The 19633-nt window shown below is 40.6% G+C and overlaps 1 protein-coding gene across 3 annotated transcripts in view; it reads left to right on the top strand.

Moving 5' to 3' along the window:
- The window catches only part of FMN1 (formin 1), a 442344-nt gene that overhangs the window by 182482 nt on the left and 240229 nt on the right, over positions 1-19633 (top strand). For all 3 annotated transcript variants that reach the window (XM_054450470.2, XM_054450471.2, XM_054450472.2), the window contains one exon: positions 5864-5925. In XM_054450470.2, coding sequence (XP_054306445.1) covers positions 5864-5925 — 62 coding nt within the window. The remainder of the gene's footprint in view (positions 1-5863; positions 5926-19633) is intronic.

The following is a 19633-nucleotide window of genomic DNA, read 5'->3' as shown; positions in this document are numbered from 1 at the left end:
GTTAATGAATTAGTCATAGCGGTATCTGTCACACCCATATAGGTACAATTTACACAAAATGAATCATTTCAAAATATAGTCTGCGTAATTTCTATTTAGAATGTAGATGCTATTCTCAAAGGACATCAATTTCACAAGAAGCTTGGTTTAAGTAGCTTTCCTTTGACTACTTTGTAGAAGCTTGGAATTGGTTGGGGTTTAGATATTTATCATGACATGGGTTAGGACTCAACATTTACACGAGATTTAAACTTAGTCACTTTCTGCTTATTTTATGAATTCAGATATTCTCTTTTGCCTGTATTGATATTTGAGAAAATGAATGTAACCAATTTTCAAAAGAGAAGTATTTTTTCTTTTATTTTAATGTTAGATATGCATAAAAATAATTTCATAGAACATGTCCAATTTAGAGAATAATTTTTCATTTAACACCCATATAACACCTCCTTGCTCAATCACAACCCAACTTGGTTCATCTTCTCTTGGAAACCACCATTCTTCTTAGTTTTGTTAATACTATTGCTTGCTAGTCTTTCTTTTTTTAAAAATAAAAGACACATTTATTCAGCTTCATGATCAGACTATTAAATTTAGCAATTGATAGCATGGGTGCAAAAAAACCACTGTATTAAAACCCTTTGCTGGAATGCTTTATACTTTCCACAGGACAGAAATTGAAATAACCTGTTACGTAACTAATCACAAATATGGTCCTTAACTCTTTTGGCCATACACAGGAGTATTGTATAAAACATGTCCTCTTTGTAGCAGCTAGGCCCTGTGCCACCACTGTGCTTTGCTGAGTTCACAAACCTGTTGCGACCTATAGCTTCCCTGTCACTTCTCCGGCTCTACTCTCCTGCTAAGCTTTGTTTCCTGGCAGTAATTAAAATCTGCCAGTGCCATAGCTAGTGCTACCCCTATAGCCTCCTTGGTTTTGTGGTTTGGCGAAGTACTGGTTTCCACCATCATAGGAACCAGACCTTTTGCCTCCAAAGTTTTTCCCCTTCATGGATCAAAAATTTGAGGACTGGTAGTTTTAATTGCCAGAATCATTGTAGCTTCCACCACCTCCAGTATTGCTCCCATCATTACCAAATCCATTATAGCCATCCCCACTGCTACCATATCCTCTACCACCACAGCTGCCACTAAAGCCACCATGACCACTGAAGTTTTCTCCATAACCAAAGATGTCGTTCCCACCAAAACCACCTCCATGGCCACCATGAAAGTTTCCAGAACTACTTTGTCCTCCTTGGCTGGATGAAGCACTAGCCGTCTCTTGCTTTGACAGGGCTTTCCTACCTTCACAGATGTGGTCATTTACAGTATGGTATTTCTGAATGACAGTTTTATCCACAGAGTCATGGTTGTCAGAGGTTACAAAGGCAAAGCCCCTTTTCTTGCCACTGCCTCGGTCAGTCATGATTTCAGTCATTTCCATTTTTCCATACTGTTGAAAATAATCTCTGACGTGACGTTCTTCAGTGTCTTCTTCAATGCTACCAACAAATACCTTTTTCCCAGTTGAGTGGGCACCTGGTCTTTGAGAATCTTCTCTTAGACAGCTCTCTTTGATTCTACAACTCTTCCATCTACCTTGTGTGGCCTTGCATTCATGGCTGCATCTACCTCCTCCTCAGTGGCACATGAGACAAACCCAAAGGCCCTGGAATACTTGGTGTTTGGGTCTCTCATTACCACACAGTTCTTGAGCGTTCTCCATTGCTCAGAATGGCTCCTTAGGCTCTTATCGGTGGTTTTAAAGCTCAACCAGCTGATGAGGAGCTTCCACAGCTGTTCAGGCCCTTTGAGGGACTCTGACATGTAGACATGATGGCAGTGGGAAGAGAGACGATGCTTCCTTTGGTGCTGTCCTCTGACAGAAAGGTTGCTTTTCTTCATAGTTTTGTTATTTATATATGCCTAAGGTTAGGATTGTTGGTTAAGAAAGCATGAATATCTTCAGCTTTATTAGAAAATATCGTTGTTCATAGTGATTATACCAATTTGCACTCCTGCTGTAAGTGAAGTGTATGGAAGTTTCCATTGTTCTGCATCTTCACCAATGCTTTGTTGTCAGACTTTAAATATTGCTGATTACAATAAGGAGCACCTTTTACCATAGTTATTATTTGTATATCATCTTTTTAGAGTGCCTGTTGATGCTTTTTGCTCATTTTTCACATGGGCTTCATTCTCTGTAGTTTTGTAGGATGCATTTATATATTTATACTATGTCTTGATTGATGGTGTTGCAAGTATATTCTCCCACTCTGTAGGGAATGTTATCTCTATTGATGATAGATTGATCTGTTGTCAATCTGTTTCTCTATGGTATATTTTAAGAAAAATAAGTTCTTAATTTTAATGTAGTCAAACTTATCAGGTTTTTTCCTTTATATTGCTTTGTGAATATTAAGAAATCCTTTTTCTATCCTGAGTCTATAAAATACTGTGCTATATTATCTTATAAAATATTTACAATTTTGCTTTTTACAGTTTAGCACTTAATTGACTTCGAATAGATTATAGTATAAGGTTAGGATCCAGTTTTGTCTTTTTCCATAAGAAATGAACAGAATATTAATTTTTTTCCCAGCCAATAGTTACAGAAAAGATCATTCTTTGTGTAAGTAATGATCTTCAGTGCTACTTCTGTCGTATATCAAGTGACCCTAAAATCGTGATATCTTTCTAGACTGTCTGTTCTATCTTATTAGCCTATTTGTTTATCCCTGTGTCTGTATCATGCCACGTTAATTACATTGTAAGAATTAAAAATAATTCTCATTAGGAGGTAAGGTAAGTTGTCTTAACTTAGTCTATATTTTCATGCATTTCTTGGCTCTTATTGGCATTTTGCACTTCCATGCTTCCACATGCATTTTAGAATGGGCTCTGTATATTAAAACAAAACTCAAGAAATTTTGAAGGAATCAGTTTGGGAAAACTCACACCTTTACAATATGAAGTCTTATAAATCGAAAACATGGCTTGCCCACTTGTCTTTCTGCGTTATTTTTTTTTAGTAAAATATGTTAATAAAATGTTGTTATTTTCTTATATGAGGTCTTTACATATTTCTGTTGAGTTTTTTCTGGGTGTATTGTATTTTTAGAAGTACTGTAAGTGTTATGCTTTTCTTTTTTAAACTGCTACTATGAGGATTTTTGTATATTTTTGTTCATAATACCAAGCAACTCTGCTAAACATACATATTCTAATATTTTATCAGTTGGATCTTTTAGATTTTTCTAGATGTATGAACATAGAGAATAACACCTTCCTTTTTCTCTTTATAATCTATGTAGATTTTGTGTCTTTTTTCTCATCCATTACATCTGCTAGTAGCACTAGAAAAATGATGAATATCAACAATAGTAGCAGGTATGGTTGTGTTATGCTGAATCTTACAGGGAAAATATTTCCCAATATAATATTTAATGTCAGATTTTAAACAAATTAACATCCTTTTTGGTGTACTGTTTCTTGAATTTAATGTGTATGGATTCATGTAACAATCACCATAATCAGGATAGAGAATAATATCTAGTATCATTATCCCTAAAATTCCTTTGCTTGCTGCCACTTTGTAGTCAGCCCCCTCCCCGAACCCCCATCTCTAACATCTGGCAACTACTACTCTGATCTGTTCTTCATCCCTCTAGATTGTCTTTTCCAGATGTCATATAAATGCTGTTTAACAGTGGTTGGCCTTCTGAGACTGACTTCTTTCACTCTGCTTAGTGCCTTTAAGATTTCTTCCATGTTGGCCAGGCACTTTGAGAGGCTGAGGGGGGTGGATCACCTGAGGTCAGGAGTTTGAAACCAGCCTGGCCAACGTAGTAAAACCCTGTCTCTTCTAAAAATACAAAAATTAGCTGGGCATGGTGGTGGGCTGTAATCCCAGCTACTCTGGAGGCTGAGGCAGAAGAATCACTTGAACCTGGGAGGTGGAGGTTCCAGTGAGCCAAGATCGTGCCATTGCACTTTAGCCTGGGAAACAAGAGTGAAACTCCATCTCAAAAAAAAAAAAAAAAGATTCCTCCATGTTGATGCATATATTCCTCTTTATCGCTGAGTAGTATTCCATTATATGGACATACCATCATTTATTTATGCATTCACCCATTAAATTAAGCATGTTTACTGTTTACTGGCTCTGAAAATTATTCTACTTCGTTGATCAAGCTACTTAATGTCTCTATGCATTAGTGACTTCATTGGTAATGGAGACAATAATGGTGCCTACATCATAGGGTTATTGGGGGGATGAAATGAGTTGATAAAGTAAGACTTAGAATAATGCCTGATATATAGTAAGTAGTCAGCAAATGAAATCCATTATTATCGTTTTCAATATTAGCAAAGATTTTGAGGTAGAAAATAATTTGACAAGTTCAAGGAATGGCAAGAAAGCGAGTGTACGTGGAGTGTAATGAACAAGGGGAAGGAGTGGTATGAAATGATAGGGAGAGATATGTAGGAACCAGGACATGGAGGTCTTTATGGGCTGCAACAGAGAGCTCTGATTTCACTCTAATTGCATGAAAAACCAAGGATGAGATGATCTGGTTCATGTCTGTGTAGATCACTCAGTCTGCTTTGATGAGAATCAGTTACAGTGGTGCTAAAAGTAGAAGCAGGCACCCTACCAGAAGTATACTGCTTTAATCTAGCAGAGATGGTGGTAGCTTGCATTATCGTGGTGCTGGTGGGGATAATGACAAGTGGTCACTACCAGACCAGTCAAGGTATGATTTGGATTTAGAACCCACAGAACTTTCTGATGGATTCACAGCTCAGTGGAACACCTTCCCCACAACAGTAGAGGTCTATCTAGCCATAATTATCAGCAGCAACACTACTTTTCTGGCATGGCTTTGCCAATGATTTCCTTCATCCATTTTTTAATTAAAACACAAACTTTAATGCCTGATTTAGGAAATCTACTTGGAGAAATAGCCTGGTTTTCACACATATTTAAATGAGGTCAAACTATTTCTTGCTTACTCATACTCATGACCTCAAACACATTTGTAAAATAATTGGCTTATCTCACAAAAATGTGTGCTCATAGCATTTTGTCTTGTGGTTCTCTGCAGCCTGTATAGTTCCATGACCCCACACACTTAGCATTTCTGCTGGAAATAAAGTTGTCTTGACAGCTGCATGCTTAGCCAGCGGAATGATAGTTTTAGTGGTTGGCTGGAGTTCTTGTGTACACTTGGGACTTATTGTTGAAATAAACATTATTAGACTCACATTAAAATTGGACCAGCAATTTATTTTTGTCCTTTCAGCCTCAATTCACCCTAGAATCTCTCATCCAAATGACAAATAGTATTGACTTTCTGAGATAAAGATTAAAATCAGCCCTGGGTGCTTACTTAGCCTTGCATTCAAATGGAGATTTTTTTTTCTTTTTTGAAACAGAGTTAAAAATAGAGTGCTCTGATCTCACATAGAAAGTTTTCTTTTGTTTCCTGCCCTGTCTGCTCTTAACACGTCTGTATTTGTCCTCTGTGGGGACTTAATTTCCAACTCCTTAAATACAAACTCCTGACCCAGTGTTTATCTGGAACACACTCATCGTCCTTTTTTTTTTTTCTTTTAACCCTATCCCATCTGCTTAATTTGTGTCTTTTCATAATTCAGCGTTCGCTAAAAGGAAGGAATTTACCTTTTACCCTGAACTACTTGTCCATCTTTCTGCAATTTTTAACATCTCTTGTCAGGTTGATGTCAAATTGTGGCATTTATTTTAGTCAGTTTATTTCTAAGAGGACCACTGGATAAATTTTGTGCTTAATTTTATACTTCTTTATAATTTGCTTCTCTTTTGATTTTACAGAATACCAAGCTGCTATTTTACACTTGAAGAGGGAGCACAAAGAAGAAATTGAAAACCTGCAGGTATACCTCTTTGATGTTACTGAATGGGTTCTATAGAACTGTTACTTGGTTTTCTCCTATGCTGAAGTAAATACTCCTCTTGAGTTGAAGTGTTAAAACTAGACAGCATCGCATCTTGCAGCTGGCAGTAGGCACTGTGTCTATACAGGGAATGAAAAGCCTTGGATTCTGTTTTTAATAGAATTCAATTTCTAATTTTAAAAAATACCATAAATGCATTTGATTGGATTGGAAAATGATGATTTTATTTTTAAAGCAGAAGAGAAGATGGAATAGACTTCTACTGTTATATAAAATATAGTAGAAGTTTTTTTTTCTTGGTACGATGGAAGTTATGTTTGTTCAGCTTCCTCTTGTTCGGGTGTTCATGTCTGTATGTTTCTTAGCACATCCCTGCAATATGATGTGATGCAGATTACAGAATTTAAGGAAGGAGCCCTTGGAGGTGGAGGAGGAGTTGTTCTGAGCCCGTCCGTATCCCCAGAGTGCTGGGAAATTGTTGACCTGATCCTCCTTTGTGAAGTCGGGAATGACTGAGGGATCATTTCCCTTGTGCTGCCATCTAGTTGACATTCCCTGTATTTGGCATTTGCTTGTAGTGCCTGTGGCAGAAAGTTCAGAATCTTAACTTCAAATAACTGGGTACTGAATCAGGCACTGAGACTTGTTTACTGATGGCTGCAGTAACCCCCTGCTTCAGGAGAGAATGACAGCAAAATTTCAGTAACATTTTTTCCTCATTTAATGTTAACTCATGACTTGCTAATTTAATCAATCTGTGTATCAGACATTTCTTTTCTAAAAATTTGTTAGTTTGCGAATAGAAATTGTATATATATGGTATACGACATGTTTTGAAATATGTATATGTTGTGGAGTAACTAAATTGAGCTAATTAATACATACTTTGCCTCACATACATTGCCTCACATATTTATCATTTATATGTGGTGAGAGCATGAAAACTCTGCTCTTTTAGAAATTTTAAAGTATACAATACATGGTAATGAACTATAGTCACCATGTTGTACAGAAGATCATCTTGAATTTATTTCTCACGTCTAACTGAAATTTTGTCTCCTTTCATCAACATCTCCCTAATCCTTCCCCACCTTTTACCCCTCTCTGCCCCAGGCCCTGGTAACCACCATTCTACTCCCTGTTCCTGCGAGTTCGACTTTTTTAGATTTCTCACATAAATGGGGTAATGCCGTGTCTGTCTTTCTGTGCTTGGCATATTTCACGTAACATAATGTTCTCTAGGTTCATCCATATTTAGCAAATGACAGGATTATTTTTTTCCTTTTTAAAGGCTAGAGTATTCCATTTTGTATATAAACCACATTTTTTTTTAACCATTTGTCCATTGATGGACACTCAACATTGATTCCATATCTTGGCTTTTGTGAATAACACTGCAATCAACATGAGAGTGTAGGTATCTCTTCAACATACTGACTTCATTTCCTTTAAATATATACCCAGTAATGGGATTTCTGGGTCATATGGTAGTTCTAGTTTTAATTTTTTTGAGGAGCCTCCACACTGTTTTCTACAAACTAGTTTACATTCCCACCAACAGTGTGCACGGGTTCTCTTTTTCTATATCCTCACCAATACTTGTAATCTTTTGTCTTTTTTGGCAATAGCCATTCTAACAGTTGTGAAGTGATATCTCATTGTGGTTTTAGTTTGCATTTCCCTGGTGATTAGTGATGTTTGAGCATTTTTTTCATATATTGGTTGACCCTTTTGTGTGTCTTCTTTTGATAAATATATTTTCAGGTTATTTGCTCATTTTTAAATCAGGCTGTTTGTTTTCTTGCCTTTGAATTCCTTAAATATTTTTTGTATATTAACCCCTTATCAGATGTATGAAAACATTCTTCTTTTCAATGAATGATAATGCGCTTTTAAAAATAACTGAGTCGGTGTATTGGATTATATGTTATGTTATTGCAAGTAGCAGAAAATTATTCGATAAGTACTATGGTGTATGAATTCAAGCCCTACCCATCCAGCAGAGTTTAAGTAGTTAGGGAGAGAAAATGAGTCAATTTCACAAAGAAAGAAAAAAGTGGAAAAGTACCTCTGTCTCCTAGAAGAAAAGGAGAGGAGGAGGCCCTTATCTCTCTTGTTACAAAGGGAGACCTCTCTTTCTTTTTCTTTGTTCTGATGTGAAAAAGATTCTCAGCTGCCTCAGAGGAACTGAAATTGGTGGGGGATAATTTAAGACACAGATTCCTAAAGAGGGGGCAGGAACAGAAGTGATTCTGTAAGCGGAAGTTTTGTTAACAGCCAAGTTGTAACAGTTAACCCTAGCTTTCCACAAACTGTAGACCAGCCTGGCGAGGGCTTTGACAGTGGAATAATATTCATGGTAACAGAAGATGCTTACAGTTTTTTAATTCTTGCTGTGTGCTAGATATTGTTCTAAGCACATTATCTCATTCTGTCTCTGCAAAAGTCTTATGATCTTATATATCTCAAACTAAGAAAAGATTGGAGATGGGAAAGAGGAGTATATGGAAGAAGGAAAGTATATTGTGATCATGATCTGCACTTAAAATACAGGTTAGACTAAGGTGTGATTAACAGTAGTAAAGATTAAAAATGTTCCAAACTGTACTTTAGATTTTTAAAAACCATCTGTAAAAAAATTATCTGCTCTTTTGATGATATTAGTACACTTAAACAACTGTTTTTGCCCCACATTTATGATTTTTACCTAATTGCTAAAGCCATGGCCACCATGGCTCACTATTGCCATCCGGGTGGTACATCCGATTTATACACTTAGCTGTAGTTTTTGGTTTTTTTTTAATTATTATTATTATACTTTAAGTTTTAGGGTACATGTGCACAACATGCAGGTTTGTTACATATGTATACATGTGCCATGTTGGTGTGCTGTACCCATTAACTCATCATTTAGCATTAGGTATATCTCCTAATGCTATCCCCCCCCTCCCCACCCCACAACAGTCCCCGGTGTGTGATGTTCCCCTTCCTGTGTCCACGTGTTCTCATTGTTCAATTCCCACCTGTGAGTGAGAAGATGCAGTGTTTGGTTTTTTGTCCTTGCGATAGTTTGCTGAGAACAATGATTTCCAGCTTCATCCATGTCCCTACAAAGGACGTGAACTCATCCTTTTTTATGGCTGCATAGTATTCCATGGTGTATATGTGCCACATTTTCTTAATCCAGTCTATCATTGTTGGACATTTGGGTTGGTTCCAAGTCTTTGCTGTTGTGAATAGTGCCACAATAAACATATGTGTGCATATGTCTTTATAGCAGCATGATTTATAATCCTTTCGGTATGTACCCAGTAATGGGATGGCTGGGTCAAATGGTATTTCTAGTTCTAGATCCCTGAGGAATCGCCATACTGACTTCCACAATGCTTGAACTAGTTTACAGTCCCACCAATAGTGTAAAAGTGTTCCTATTTCTGCATATCCTCTCCAGCACCTGTTGTTTCCTGACTTTTTAATGATCGCCATTCTAACTGGTGTGAGATGGTATCTCATTGTGGTTCTGATTTGCGTTTCTCTGATGGCCAGTGATGATGAGCATTTTTTCATGTGTTTTTTGGCTGCATAAATGTCTTCTTTCGGGAAGTGTCTGTTCATATCCTTCGCCCACTTTTTGATGGGGTTGTTTGTTTTTTACTTGTAAATTTGTTTTGAGTTCATTGTAGATTCTGGATATTAGCCCTTTGCCAGATGAGTAGGTTGCAAAAATTTTCTCCCATTCTGTGGGTTGCCTGTTCACTCTGATGGTAGTTTCTTTTGCTGTGCAGAAGCTCTTTAGTTTAATTAGATCCCATTTGTCAATTTTGGCTTTTGTTGCCATTGCTTTTGGTGTTTTAGACATGAAGTCCTTGCCCATGCCTATGTCCTGAATGGTATTGCCTAGGTTTTCTTCTAGGGTTTTATGGTTTCAGGTCTAACATGTAAGTCTTTAATCCATCTTGAATTAATTTTTGTATAAAGTGTAAGGAAGGGATCCAGTTTCAGCTTTCTCCATATGGCTAGCCAGTTTTCTCAGCACCATTTATAAAATAGAGATTCCTTTCCCCATTTCTTGTTTTTATCAGGTTTGTCAAAGATCAGATGGTTGTAGATACACGACATTATTTCTGAGGGCTCTGTTCTGTTCCATTGGTCTATATGTCTGTTTTGGTACCAGTACCATGCTGTTTTGGTTACTGTAGCCTTGTAGTATAGTTTGAAGTCAGGTAGTGTGATGCCTCCAGCTTTGTTCTTTTTGCTTAGGATTGGCTTGGCAATGTGGGCTCTTTTTTGGTTCCATGTGAACTTTAAAGTAGTTTTTTCCAGTTTTTTGAAGAAAGTCATTGGTAGCTTGATGGGGATGGCACTGAATCTATAAATTACCTTGGGTAGTATGGCTATTTTCACAATATTGATTCTTCCTACCCATGAGCATAGAATGTTCTTCCATTTGTTTGTATCCTCTTTTTTTTCATTGAGCAGTGGTCTGTAGTTCTCCTTGAAGAGGTCCTTCACGTCCCTTGTAAGTTGGATTCCTAGGTATTTTATTCTCTTTGAAGCAGTTGTGAATGGGAGTTCACTCATGATTTGGCTGTTTGTCTGTTATTGGTGTGTAAGAATGCTTATGATTTTTTCACATTGATTTTATATCCTGAGACTTTGCTGAAGTTGCTTATCAGCTTAAGGAGATTTTGGGCTGAGACGATGGGGTTTTCTAGATATACAATCACGTCATCTGCAAACAGGGACAATTTGACTTCCTCTTTTCCTAATTGAATGCCCTTTATTTCCTTCTGCTGCCTGATTGCCCTGGCCAGAACTTCCAACACTATGTTGAATAGGAGTGGTGAGAGGGCATCCCTGTCTTGCGCCAGTTTTCAAAGGGAATGCTTCCAGTTTTTGTCCACTCAGTATGATATTGGCTGTGGGTTTGTCATAGATAGCTCTTATTATTTTGAGATACGTCCCATCAGTACCTAATTTATTCAGAGTTTTCAGTATGAAGGGTTGTTGAATTTTGTCAAAGGCCTTTTCTGCATCTGTTGAGATAATCACGTGGTTTTTGTCTTTGGTTCTGTTTATTTGCTGGATTGTGTTTATTGATTTTCGTATGTTGAACACTTAGCTGTAGTTTTAAACTATTCTAACAGTCACAGATGGACAACCCTCAGTAGAAAACCAGCAACTCTCTTCTCTAATCTGACCCAAAGAAGTGTTTCATTTGGCAAACACAGCGTTTTAAAGATTGAACTAGGAATAAATATTTTAAAATATGGAGATTTTTATATGAAACCTGGATTTCTAGCTGCTGCTTTAAAAATTGGAGAAGCTGGCAACAAAGGACTTATTTTCTTGTGTGACTTCAACCTGCTGGGGCTAAGTTGCAGGCATTCACTTCCACCAGGATGCATGACCTCTCATGTGCCAGGGTGCTCTCTGGGCCACTTTACCTGCCTGATTAATTACCCCTGTACTCTGGGTGATACTGAAAATAAAATGAGACAACTGGTTTGGCATCAACACAGTCAAAAATAAATGCTGTTCCTAAAACGAACAGACAAAAACCCAGCCTAGCTGTACTTGTGAGTACTCACTGAATATCACCCCTACCTGTTTTGTTCCACTAAGTAGCAGTCTCATCTTTTGTCACAGACCTAGTGGAAGATAGTGAGTGGGAAAACTATGTTGGTGCTTTACATGTGATTTCCATCAGCAGCTATCATTGTCTGTTAGATTTTCTTTCTCCATATACAAGTTATGGAGAAGTCAGATAGGTTTCCAGACTTCTTCAACATGCCTTTCTAGAATAAGAAGGGTTTCATGCTTTTAAAGTACAAAAGAAAAAGTGACTCATTCTGTCACCATGTCCAAGAATTGATAAGTATCACATTTAGGGCTTTTTGGAATGTTTTCATAGAATTTAAAGAAAACAGCATGATTCAATAAGCAGAGAACCTAAATAAGCAGCGAACTTTCAATTTTGTTTTAACCATACACTTGAAGGGATATCACTCTTAATTGTTCAGTTTCCCCCACCAGCAAAACGCAAGCCCTACCACCTAAAATATTTGGATTGGACAGTTGATTATTTTACCCTGTAGTTCCATGGCCAGTAAGTGGGGGAGCTTAGGGTTTTTTATTCCATGTGTGCTCCGCAGCCAGCATTTGTTGAGTGATGCAGTATGGAAAGGGCACAAGGCTGGTCCTGCTACTAGCTTTTCAAAAGGTGTAGCAGGCTGCATGCATGCACCACCACAGTCCAGCCTGAGCGAGGGAGTGAGACTTTGAATCAAAAAAGAAGAAGAAGAGGAAGAGGACGAGGATGAGGGGGAGGGGGAGGTGGAAGGGGAGGAGGAGGAAAGTCCAATGTCCCAAATATGTCCTCAACCAAAAAACAAGCACGAAGACCACTCTAAACTCAAGAGGGGAGGAGGGGGGAAGGAGGAGGGGGAGGGGGGAAGGGAGAAGGGAAGGGGAGGAGGAGGAGGAAAGGGGAGGGGGAGGAGGAGGAGGAGGAGGACAGTCCAATGTCCCAAATACGTCCTCCACCAAAAAAAAACCACAAAGACCCCTCTAAACTCAAGGGATGAGGAGGAGGAGGAGGAGGAAAGTCCAATGTCCCAAATATGTGCTCAGCCAAAAAGCACAAAGAGCACTCTAAACTCAAGGGAGGAGGGGGAGGAGGAGGAGGAAAGTCCAATGTCCCAAATATGTGCTCAACCAAAAAGAAAGCACAAAGACCACTCTAAACTCAAGGGAGGAGGAGGGGGGAAGGAGGAGGGGGAGGGGGGAAGGAAGAAGGGGGAAGGGGAGGAGGAGGAGGAAGGGGGAGGGGGAGGGGGAGGAGGAGGACAGTCCAATGTCCCAAATATGTCCTCAACCAAAAAAAAAAACCACAAAGACCACTCTAAACTCAAGGGACGAGGAGGAGGAGGAGGAGGAAAGTCCAATGTCCCAAATATGTGCTCAGCCAAAAAAAAAAGCACAAAGATAACTCTAAATTTAAGGGAGGAAGACAGGGGGAGGGGAAGGGGGGGAGGAGGAGGAAAGTCTAATGTCCCAAATATGTTCTCAACCAGACAAAAAGCACAAAGACCACTCTAAACTCAAGGGAGGAGGAGGGGGAGGGGGGGAGGGGGGAGGCGGAGGAGGAGGAGGAGGAGCAAAGTCCAATGTCCTAAATATGTTCTCAACCAGACAAAAAGCACAAAGACCACTCTAAACTCAAGGGAGGAGGGGGGGGAGGGGGGAGGCGGAGGAGGAGGAGCAAAGTCCAATGTCCCAAATATGTCCTCAACCAAAAAAAAAGCACAAAGACCACTCTAAACTCAAGGGAGGAGGAAGGGGGGGAGGGGGGGAGGGGGGGAGAAGGAGGAGGAGGAGGTGGGGGGGGAGAAGGAGGGGGGGGGAGGGGAAGGAGGAAAGTCCAATGTCCCAAATATGTGCTCAACCAAAAAAAAAAGCACAAAGACCACTCTAAACTCAAGGGAGGAGGAGGAGGAGGGGGAGAGTGGGGAGGGAAGGAGGGGGGAGGGCGAGGAGGAAAGTGCAATGTCCCAAATATGTGCTCAACCAAAAAACAAGCACAAAGACCACTCTAAACTCAAGTGAGAAGGAGGAAGAGGAGGAGGAGGAGGAAGAGGAAGAGGAGGAGGAAAGTCCAATGTCCCAAATATGTGCTCAACCACAAAAAAAGCACAAAGATCACTCTAAAGGGAGGAGGGGGGGGAGAGGGGAGGAGGAGGAAGTGGGGGAGAGGGGAGGGGGAGGAGGAAAGTCCAATGTCCCAAATATGTCCTCAACCAAAAACAAAAGCACAAAGACCACTCTAAACTCAAGGGAGGAGGAGGAAGAGGAGGAGGAGGAGGAAAGTCCAATGTCCCAAATATGTGGTCAACCAAAAAAAAAAAAGCACAAAGACCACTCTAAACTCAAGGGAGGAGGAGGAGGGGAGGAGGGGGGAGGAGGAAGAAGAGGGGGGAGGGGGAGGAGGAAAGTCCAATGTCCCAAATATGTCCTCAACCAAAAAAAAAGCACAAATACCACTCTAAACTCAAGGGAGGAGGGAGGAGGAGGGGGAATGGGGTAGGAGGAGGAGGAAGAGGGAGGAAGGGGGAGGAGGAAAGTGCAATGTCCCAAATATGTGCTCAACCAAAAAAAAAGCACAAAGACCACTCTAAACTCGAGAGGAGGAGGAGGGAGGAGGGCAGGAGGGGGAGAGGAGCAGGAGGAGGAGGAGGAAAGTCCAGTTTCCCAAGTATGTCCTCAACCAAAAAAAAAAGCACAAAGACCACTCTAAACTCAAGTGAGGAGGAGGAAGAGGAGGAGGAGGAGGAGGAGGAAAGTCCAATGTCCCAAATATGTGCTCAACCAAAAAGCACAAAGACCACTCTAAAGGGAGGAGGAGGAGGAGGGGGAAGTGGGGGAGAGGGGAGGAGGAGGAAGGGGGAGGAGGAGGGAGGGGGAGGGGGAGGAGGAAAGTCCAATGTCCCAAATAGTCCTCAACCAAAAAAAAAAGCACAAAGACCACTCTAAACTCAAGGCGGGGCGGGGAGAGGGGAGGAGGGGGGAGGGGGAGAAGGAAAGTTCAATGTCCCAAATATGTCCTCAACCAAAAAAAAAGTACAAAGACCACTCTAAATTCAAGTGAGGAGGATGAAGAGGAGGAGGAGGAGGAAAGTGGAATGTCCCAAATATGTGCTCAACCAAAAAAGCACAAAGACCACTCTAAACTCAAGGGAGGAGGGGGGAGGGGGAGGAGGAGGAAGGGGGAGGGGGAGGAGGAGGAAGGGGGGAGGAGGAGGAAGGGGGGGAGGAGGAGGAAGGGGGGAGGAGGAGGAAGGGGGGGAGGAGGAGGAAGGGGGGGAGGAGGAGGAAGGGGGGGAGGGGGAGGAGGAAAGTGCAATGTCCCAAATATGTCCTCAACCAATAAAAAAAGCATAAAGACCACTCTAAACTCAAGGGAGGAGGAGGGGGTGGGGGGAGGAGGAGGAGGAAGGGGGGAAGGGGAGGAGGAAAGTCCACTGTCCGAAATATGTCCTCAACCAAAAAAGAAGCACAAAGACCACTCTAAACTCAATGGAGGAGGAGGAAGAGGAGGAGGAGGGGAGGAGGGGGGGGAGGAGGAGGAGGAGGAGGGAATTCCAATGTCCCAAATATGTGCTCAACAAAAAAAAAAAGCACAAAGATCACTCTAAACTCAAGGGGGGGGGGGAGGGGAGGACGGGGGCGGGAGGAAAGTGCAATGTCCCAAATATGTCCTCAACCAAAAAAAAAAGCACAAAGACCACTCTAAATTCAAGGGGGGAGGAGGGGGGAGGGGGAGGAGGAAAGTGTAATGTCCCAAATATGTCCTCAACCAAAACAAAAGCACAAAGATCACTCTAAACTCAAGGGAGGAGGAGGGAGGAGAAGGGGGAAAGTCCAATGTCCGAAATACGTGCTCAACCAAAAAAAAAGCACAAAGACCACTCTGAACTCAAGTGACGAGGGGGGAGGGGGGGAGGGGGAAAGTCCAATGTCCCAAATATGTTCTCAACCAGAAAAAAAGCACAAAGACCACTCTAAACTCAAAGGAGGAGGGGGAGGGGGTGGGGGAGGAGGAGGAAAGTCTGATGTCCCAAATATGTTCTCAACCAGAAAAAAAGCACAAAGACCACACTAAACTCAAGGGGGGGGGGGTGGGGGGGGGAGGAGGAGGAAAGTCCCATGTCCCAAATATGTCCTCAACCAAAAAAATAGCACAAAGAGCACTCTAAACTCAAGTTGCCTGATTATGAGAAATAGTATCTGCTTGAGTATGTGCTATGTAACTGGTACTATAGGGTGTATATCATATTGAACAACCCAGGAAGGGTGGTATCATCACAGTCAATATTATCACTATTATTGTTCAGTTGCTAAAACTGAGAAAACTAAGTGTCAAAGAAGCTGATTAATTTCTCAAGGTCACATTGCAAGGAGTTGAATGAAGTCCTAACTTCAAAACCCCAGTCCTTTCTCATTGTCATCCTGCATCATGCATAAAATAATATCTTGGACTTTGATAAGGGAAAAGATTTACTGCACAGAAAAATGATCTGCCAAATAGTGATAATGATGATTTTCAATTCTGCTCCTAAGCAATCTCAAAGAGATAACTGTTAGTATTGTTACTGGGAGAATCAATTTTATTACATGTCTTAGTAGGACATACCTAAACTATGTTTCTACCCAGCTGTCAACTTGCTGTGCAATGGCTACCACTTACAAAAGTTTCTCAAACAAGTGAAACCATGTAAGGTGAGGTGCTGCCTTTTCAAAAATAAAGTTAGCAGAATTATCCCAAATTGGAAAATGAAGCAGGTGATGCCAGGTACCATGAAGTGAGCATAAACTCTCAAGGCAGAGTTTGCTAAATGAAGGACGCACTTGGACAAAACTGAAGAATTATGTTGTGGATATTATAAATGACAGAAAACAGTGAAGTCATGGGAAATGTCTGACATGCAGCCACTCTCCCACTGGAGATTTGAATGGCAAAATCATCCAAGTATTTAAGTAAAGGTGTATAAACATGTGCCAGAAATTGATTCATTTAAATAATCAATAAATCTTTGGTTTTGAACTATAAGGGGAAGGTAAATGTAAATTACTACACTTTTTTTTTTCTTCTTGAGACGGAGTCTTACTCTTGTTGCCCAAGCTAGATTGAAATGCTGTGATCTTGGCTCACTGCAACCTCCGCCTCCCAGATTTAAGCAATTCTCCTGCCTCAGCCTCTTGAGTAGCTGCAATTACAAACATGTGCCACCACACCCAGCTAATTTTTGTATTTTTAGTTGAGACAGGGTTTGGCCATGTTGGCCAGGCTGATCTTGAACTCCTGACCACAAGTGATCCACCCGCCTCGGCCTCCCAAAGAGCTGGGATTACAGCCGTGAGCCACTGTGCGCGGCCATGGATTTATTCTTTGAGTGACTTGTCTGTGATCTTCCTGCTATTCTTGTGCCTGTGTGCTTTATATCAGGGTGATCTAAACCAGGTTTTCCCAAGGCAGAATCCACTGAACAGTGATACTTTGAAATGCCTCTTGACAAAAAGTTTTCATGGTCAAATATATTTGAGAAATATCTATTGCTTTGTTTGAGCTTTACCACGTACAGGGAAGAAGTATAAAGAGAATACTATATAGCTTATTTCCAACATAATCCTTTTTCTCCAAGAAACGCATTGTTTGGGATACTACCGTAATTGATTAATATAATCTTATTTTCTCAACGTATAATCCACTTCCTGAGTTCAGGTTACATCCTTTATTTATTATTTATTACTTTATTTTGTTTTTATAGAGATGGAGTTTCGCCATGTTGCCCAGGCTGGTCTTGAACTCTTGGGCATGAGCCATCGCCCACCTCAGCCTCTTTCTCAAAATGTTGGGGTTACAGGTGTCAGCCACTATGCCCAGCCCTAAATTCCTACTATTTACACTGCTTCCTTTTTTTTTTTTTTTTTTTTTGAGATGGAGTCTGGCTCTGTCGCCCAGGCTGGAGTGCAGTGGCAGGATCTTGGCTCACTGCAAGCTCTGCCTCCCAGGTTCACGCTATTCTCCTGCCTCAGCCTCCCGAGTAGCTGGGACTACAGGCAGCCGCTACTACGCCCAGCTAATTTTGTGTACTTTTAGTAGAGATGGGGTTTCACCGTGTTAGCCAGGGTGGTCTTGATCTCCTGACCTCGTGATCCGCCCACCTCAGCCTCCCAAAGTGCTGGGATTACAGGCATGAGCCACCACGCCCAGCCACCGCCTCCCATTTTTAACCTTTTAGTTACTTGTAGAAGTTCTTCCTAGTCAGCAGGTCTCTAGTCCATCTACTTGCCTCTGTGGAGCAATGTGTTCAGGTTTTCAGTTACACTCTGAATGTAGCCCTCTAATCTTCCAGTGTCTTTTCAGATGTGTCACTCCGTGAAGGGATGCAGCTCTGGAAAGGTAAGTGAAACTCTGTAGGATGCCCAAATCTTTTATGACAAAAGGGAAGCCTGAGCATGGGATTAGTAGGACTTCTTTGGATCTCTACTTCTTCAATTTTGAAAGGGGAAGAAAGAAAAATACATGCTTTTTGTCTGGCTTGTGAGGAGCTGGGTAGCTTAAGAATATCATTTTTGACCAACACCTTAAGCAGTTTGAAAGTAGAGGACTTGGAAACGACAGATTGTTGTATCTGTTTTTAACTAATGTTCTTTGGGTTGTGGGATGCAAGACAAAGAAGCAGCCAACAGTGACATTTCCTTTACGGGAACCTTTTTCGTTTACCCCATTTATCACATGCATATTTCCTAATTTAGGTGAAACTTCACTGAGCGATAGCCTCTGGCAGGCCCCTGCTCATTGTGCAATGCAATCACATTTCTAGTGTGGTAACTCCCACTGCAAAATAATCCAGGGATCAATGCCAAACTGAAAATCAGCTTAAATTGTACCTTTTTGTCCCCAAGAGAATGAAATGGTATGCTGGCCTCCATTAAGAAAGACTTGTAGACTTCCTCATTTTACTGTCTCCAACACATTCCACTGATCCATTTCTAATAGTTTACACATTGCTGTTGAAACAGAGTTGAGTGCAGACTCTATTTGAGCTGATACAACGAAGTTTATAAAGACATAAATCCCGAGCCTGTTCCGTTTTTTTATATTCTTCATTATTAACACAATACATTTAAATCTCTTAATTCCCAGATAATACTGTGAGGGAAAGGGAATAATTTGTAGGCCAATAAACCAAACTTTCACAAGTATGAAATATGATGATTTCATAAAACCCTTATGGTATTCTCCTAAGTGCTGATCTTATTGTAATTCATTACTGAGATGCCAAAAAGGAAAAAATAGAAAATATTGAGAAATATGTTAATTCATCATTTCAGTGTGACCATGAAATGTTGTGAGGTTACGAGATTTGCTGGTTTACTAGTGTTGAGATTCCTCTTGGGCAACTGGCTACCCAGAATCCAGTAGGTACATTTGGACTTGAATTTTCATGGAAAAGGAGCCCTTTGTCTCAGCCTTCAAGATACTGTCTTGCCTTTAGACAATTCAGATACAGAAGGAGGCTGTTGTAGAATGTTGATTGCTCATTTGTATCATGGGGGCCAATGATGATTTTAGACATTTCCCTCATGCACCATCGGCCTTTAATCATTTCTGCTGAGTCTAAACCTCTGAACATGAGTCAATACAGGTGGACCAAGACAATTTTCTTTTTATTGCAAAAGTTTTTTGACATTAGGTGACAGGCTATTGCTGGAACCACTGACTTTCTGTGTGTTGGCCATTGCTTTTGACTCTTCATGAAACAGGAGAAAGCATGGTAGAGCACCACGGGGAGTGTTTCCTTCTCTCCAGACTTGTCCTGCCTCACTCAATAATCCTATAAATTCTATACAATCACACATCACTCTTAAATATTAGGTTCTTCAGCTATAAAGTAAAAGCATTGGAGTAGCTGGTGTAAGTTTCCTTCTAGCTCCAAAGTTCTATCATTTCTGGCCTGGGAAAAGAGTGGGCCCCTGCATCTATCCCAACTCAATCCAAAGTCCTAGGGGATTTTCTTTTCCCATGTTACCTAGATCAGTGCTAGGCAACTAGCTGAAATTGAATAAATAGTTGTTAATTGATCTGACTGGACATTGCTAGAAATTTCTTCATGACTTACAG

This window comes from Pongo pygmaeus, chromosome 16, assembly GCF_028885625.2.
Source record: "Pongo pygmaeus isolate AG05252 chromosome 16, NHGRI_mPonPyg2-v2.0_pri, whole genome shotgun sequence".
Lineage (NCBI taxonomy): Eukaryota > Metazoa > Chordata > Mammalia > Primates > Hominidae > Pongo > Pongo pygmaeus.
The sequence above is the reverse complement of the archived record's forward strand: the minus strand, read 5'-3'. Positions and strand labels throughout refer to the sequence as shown.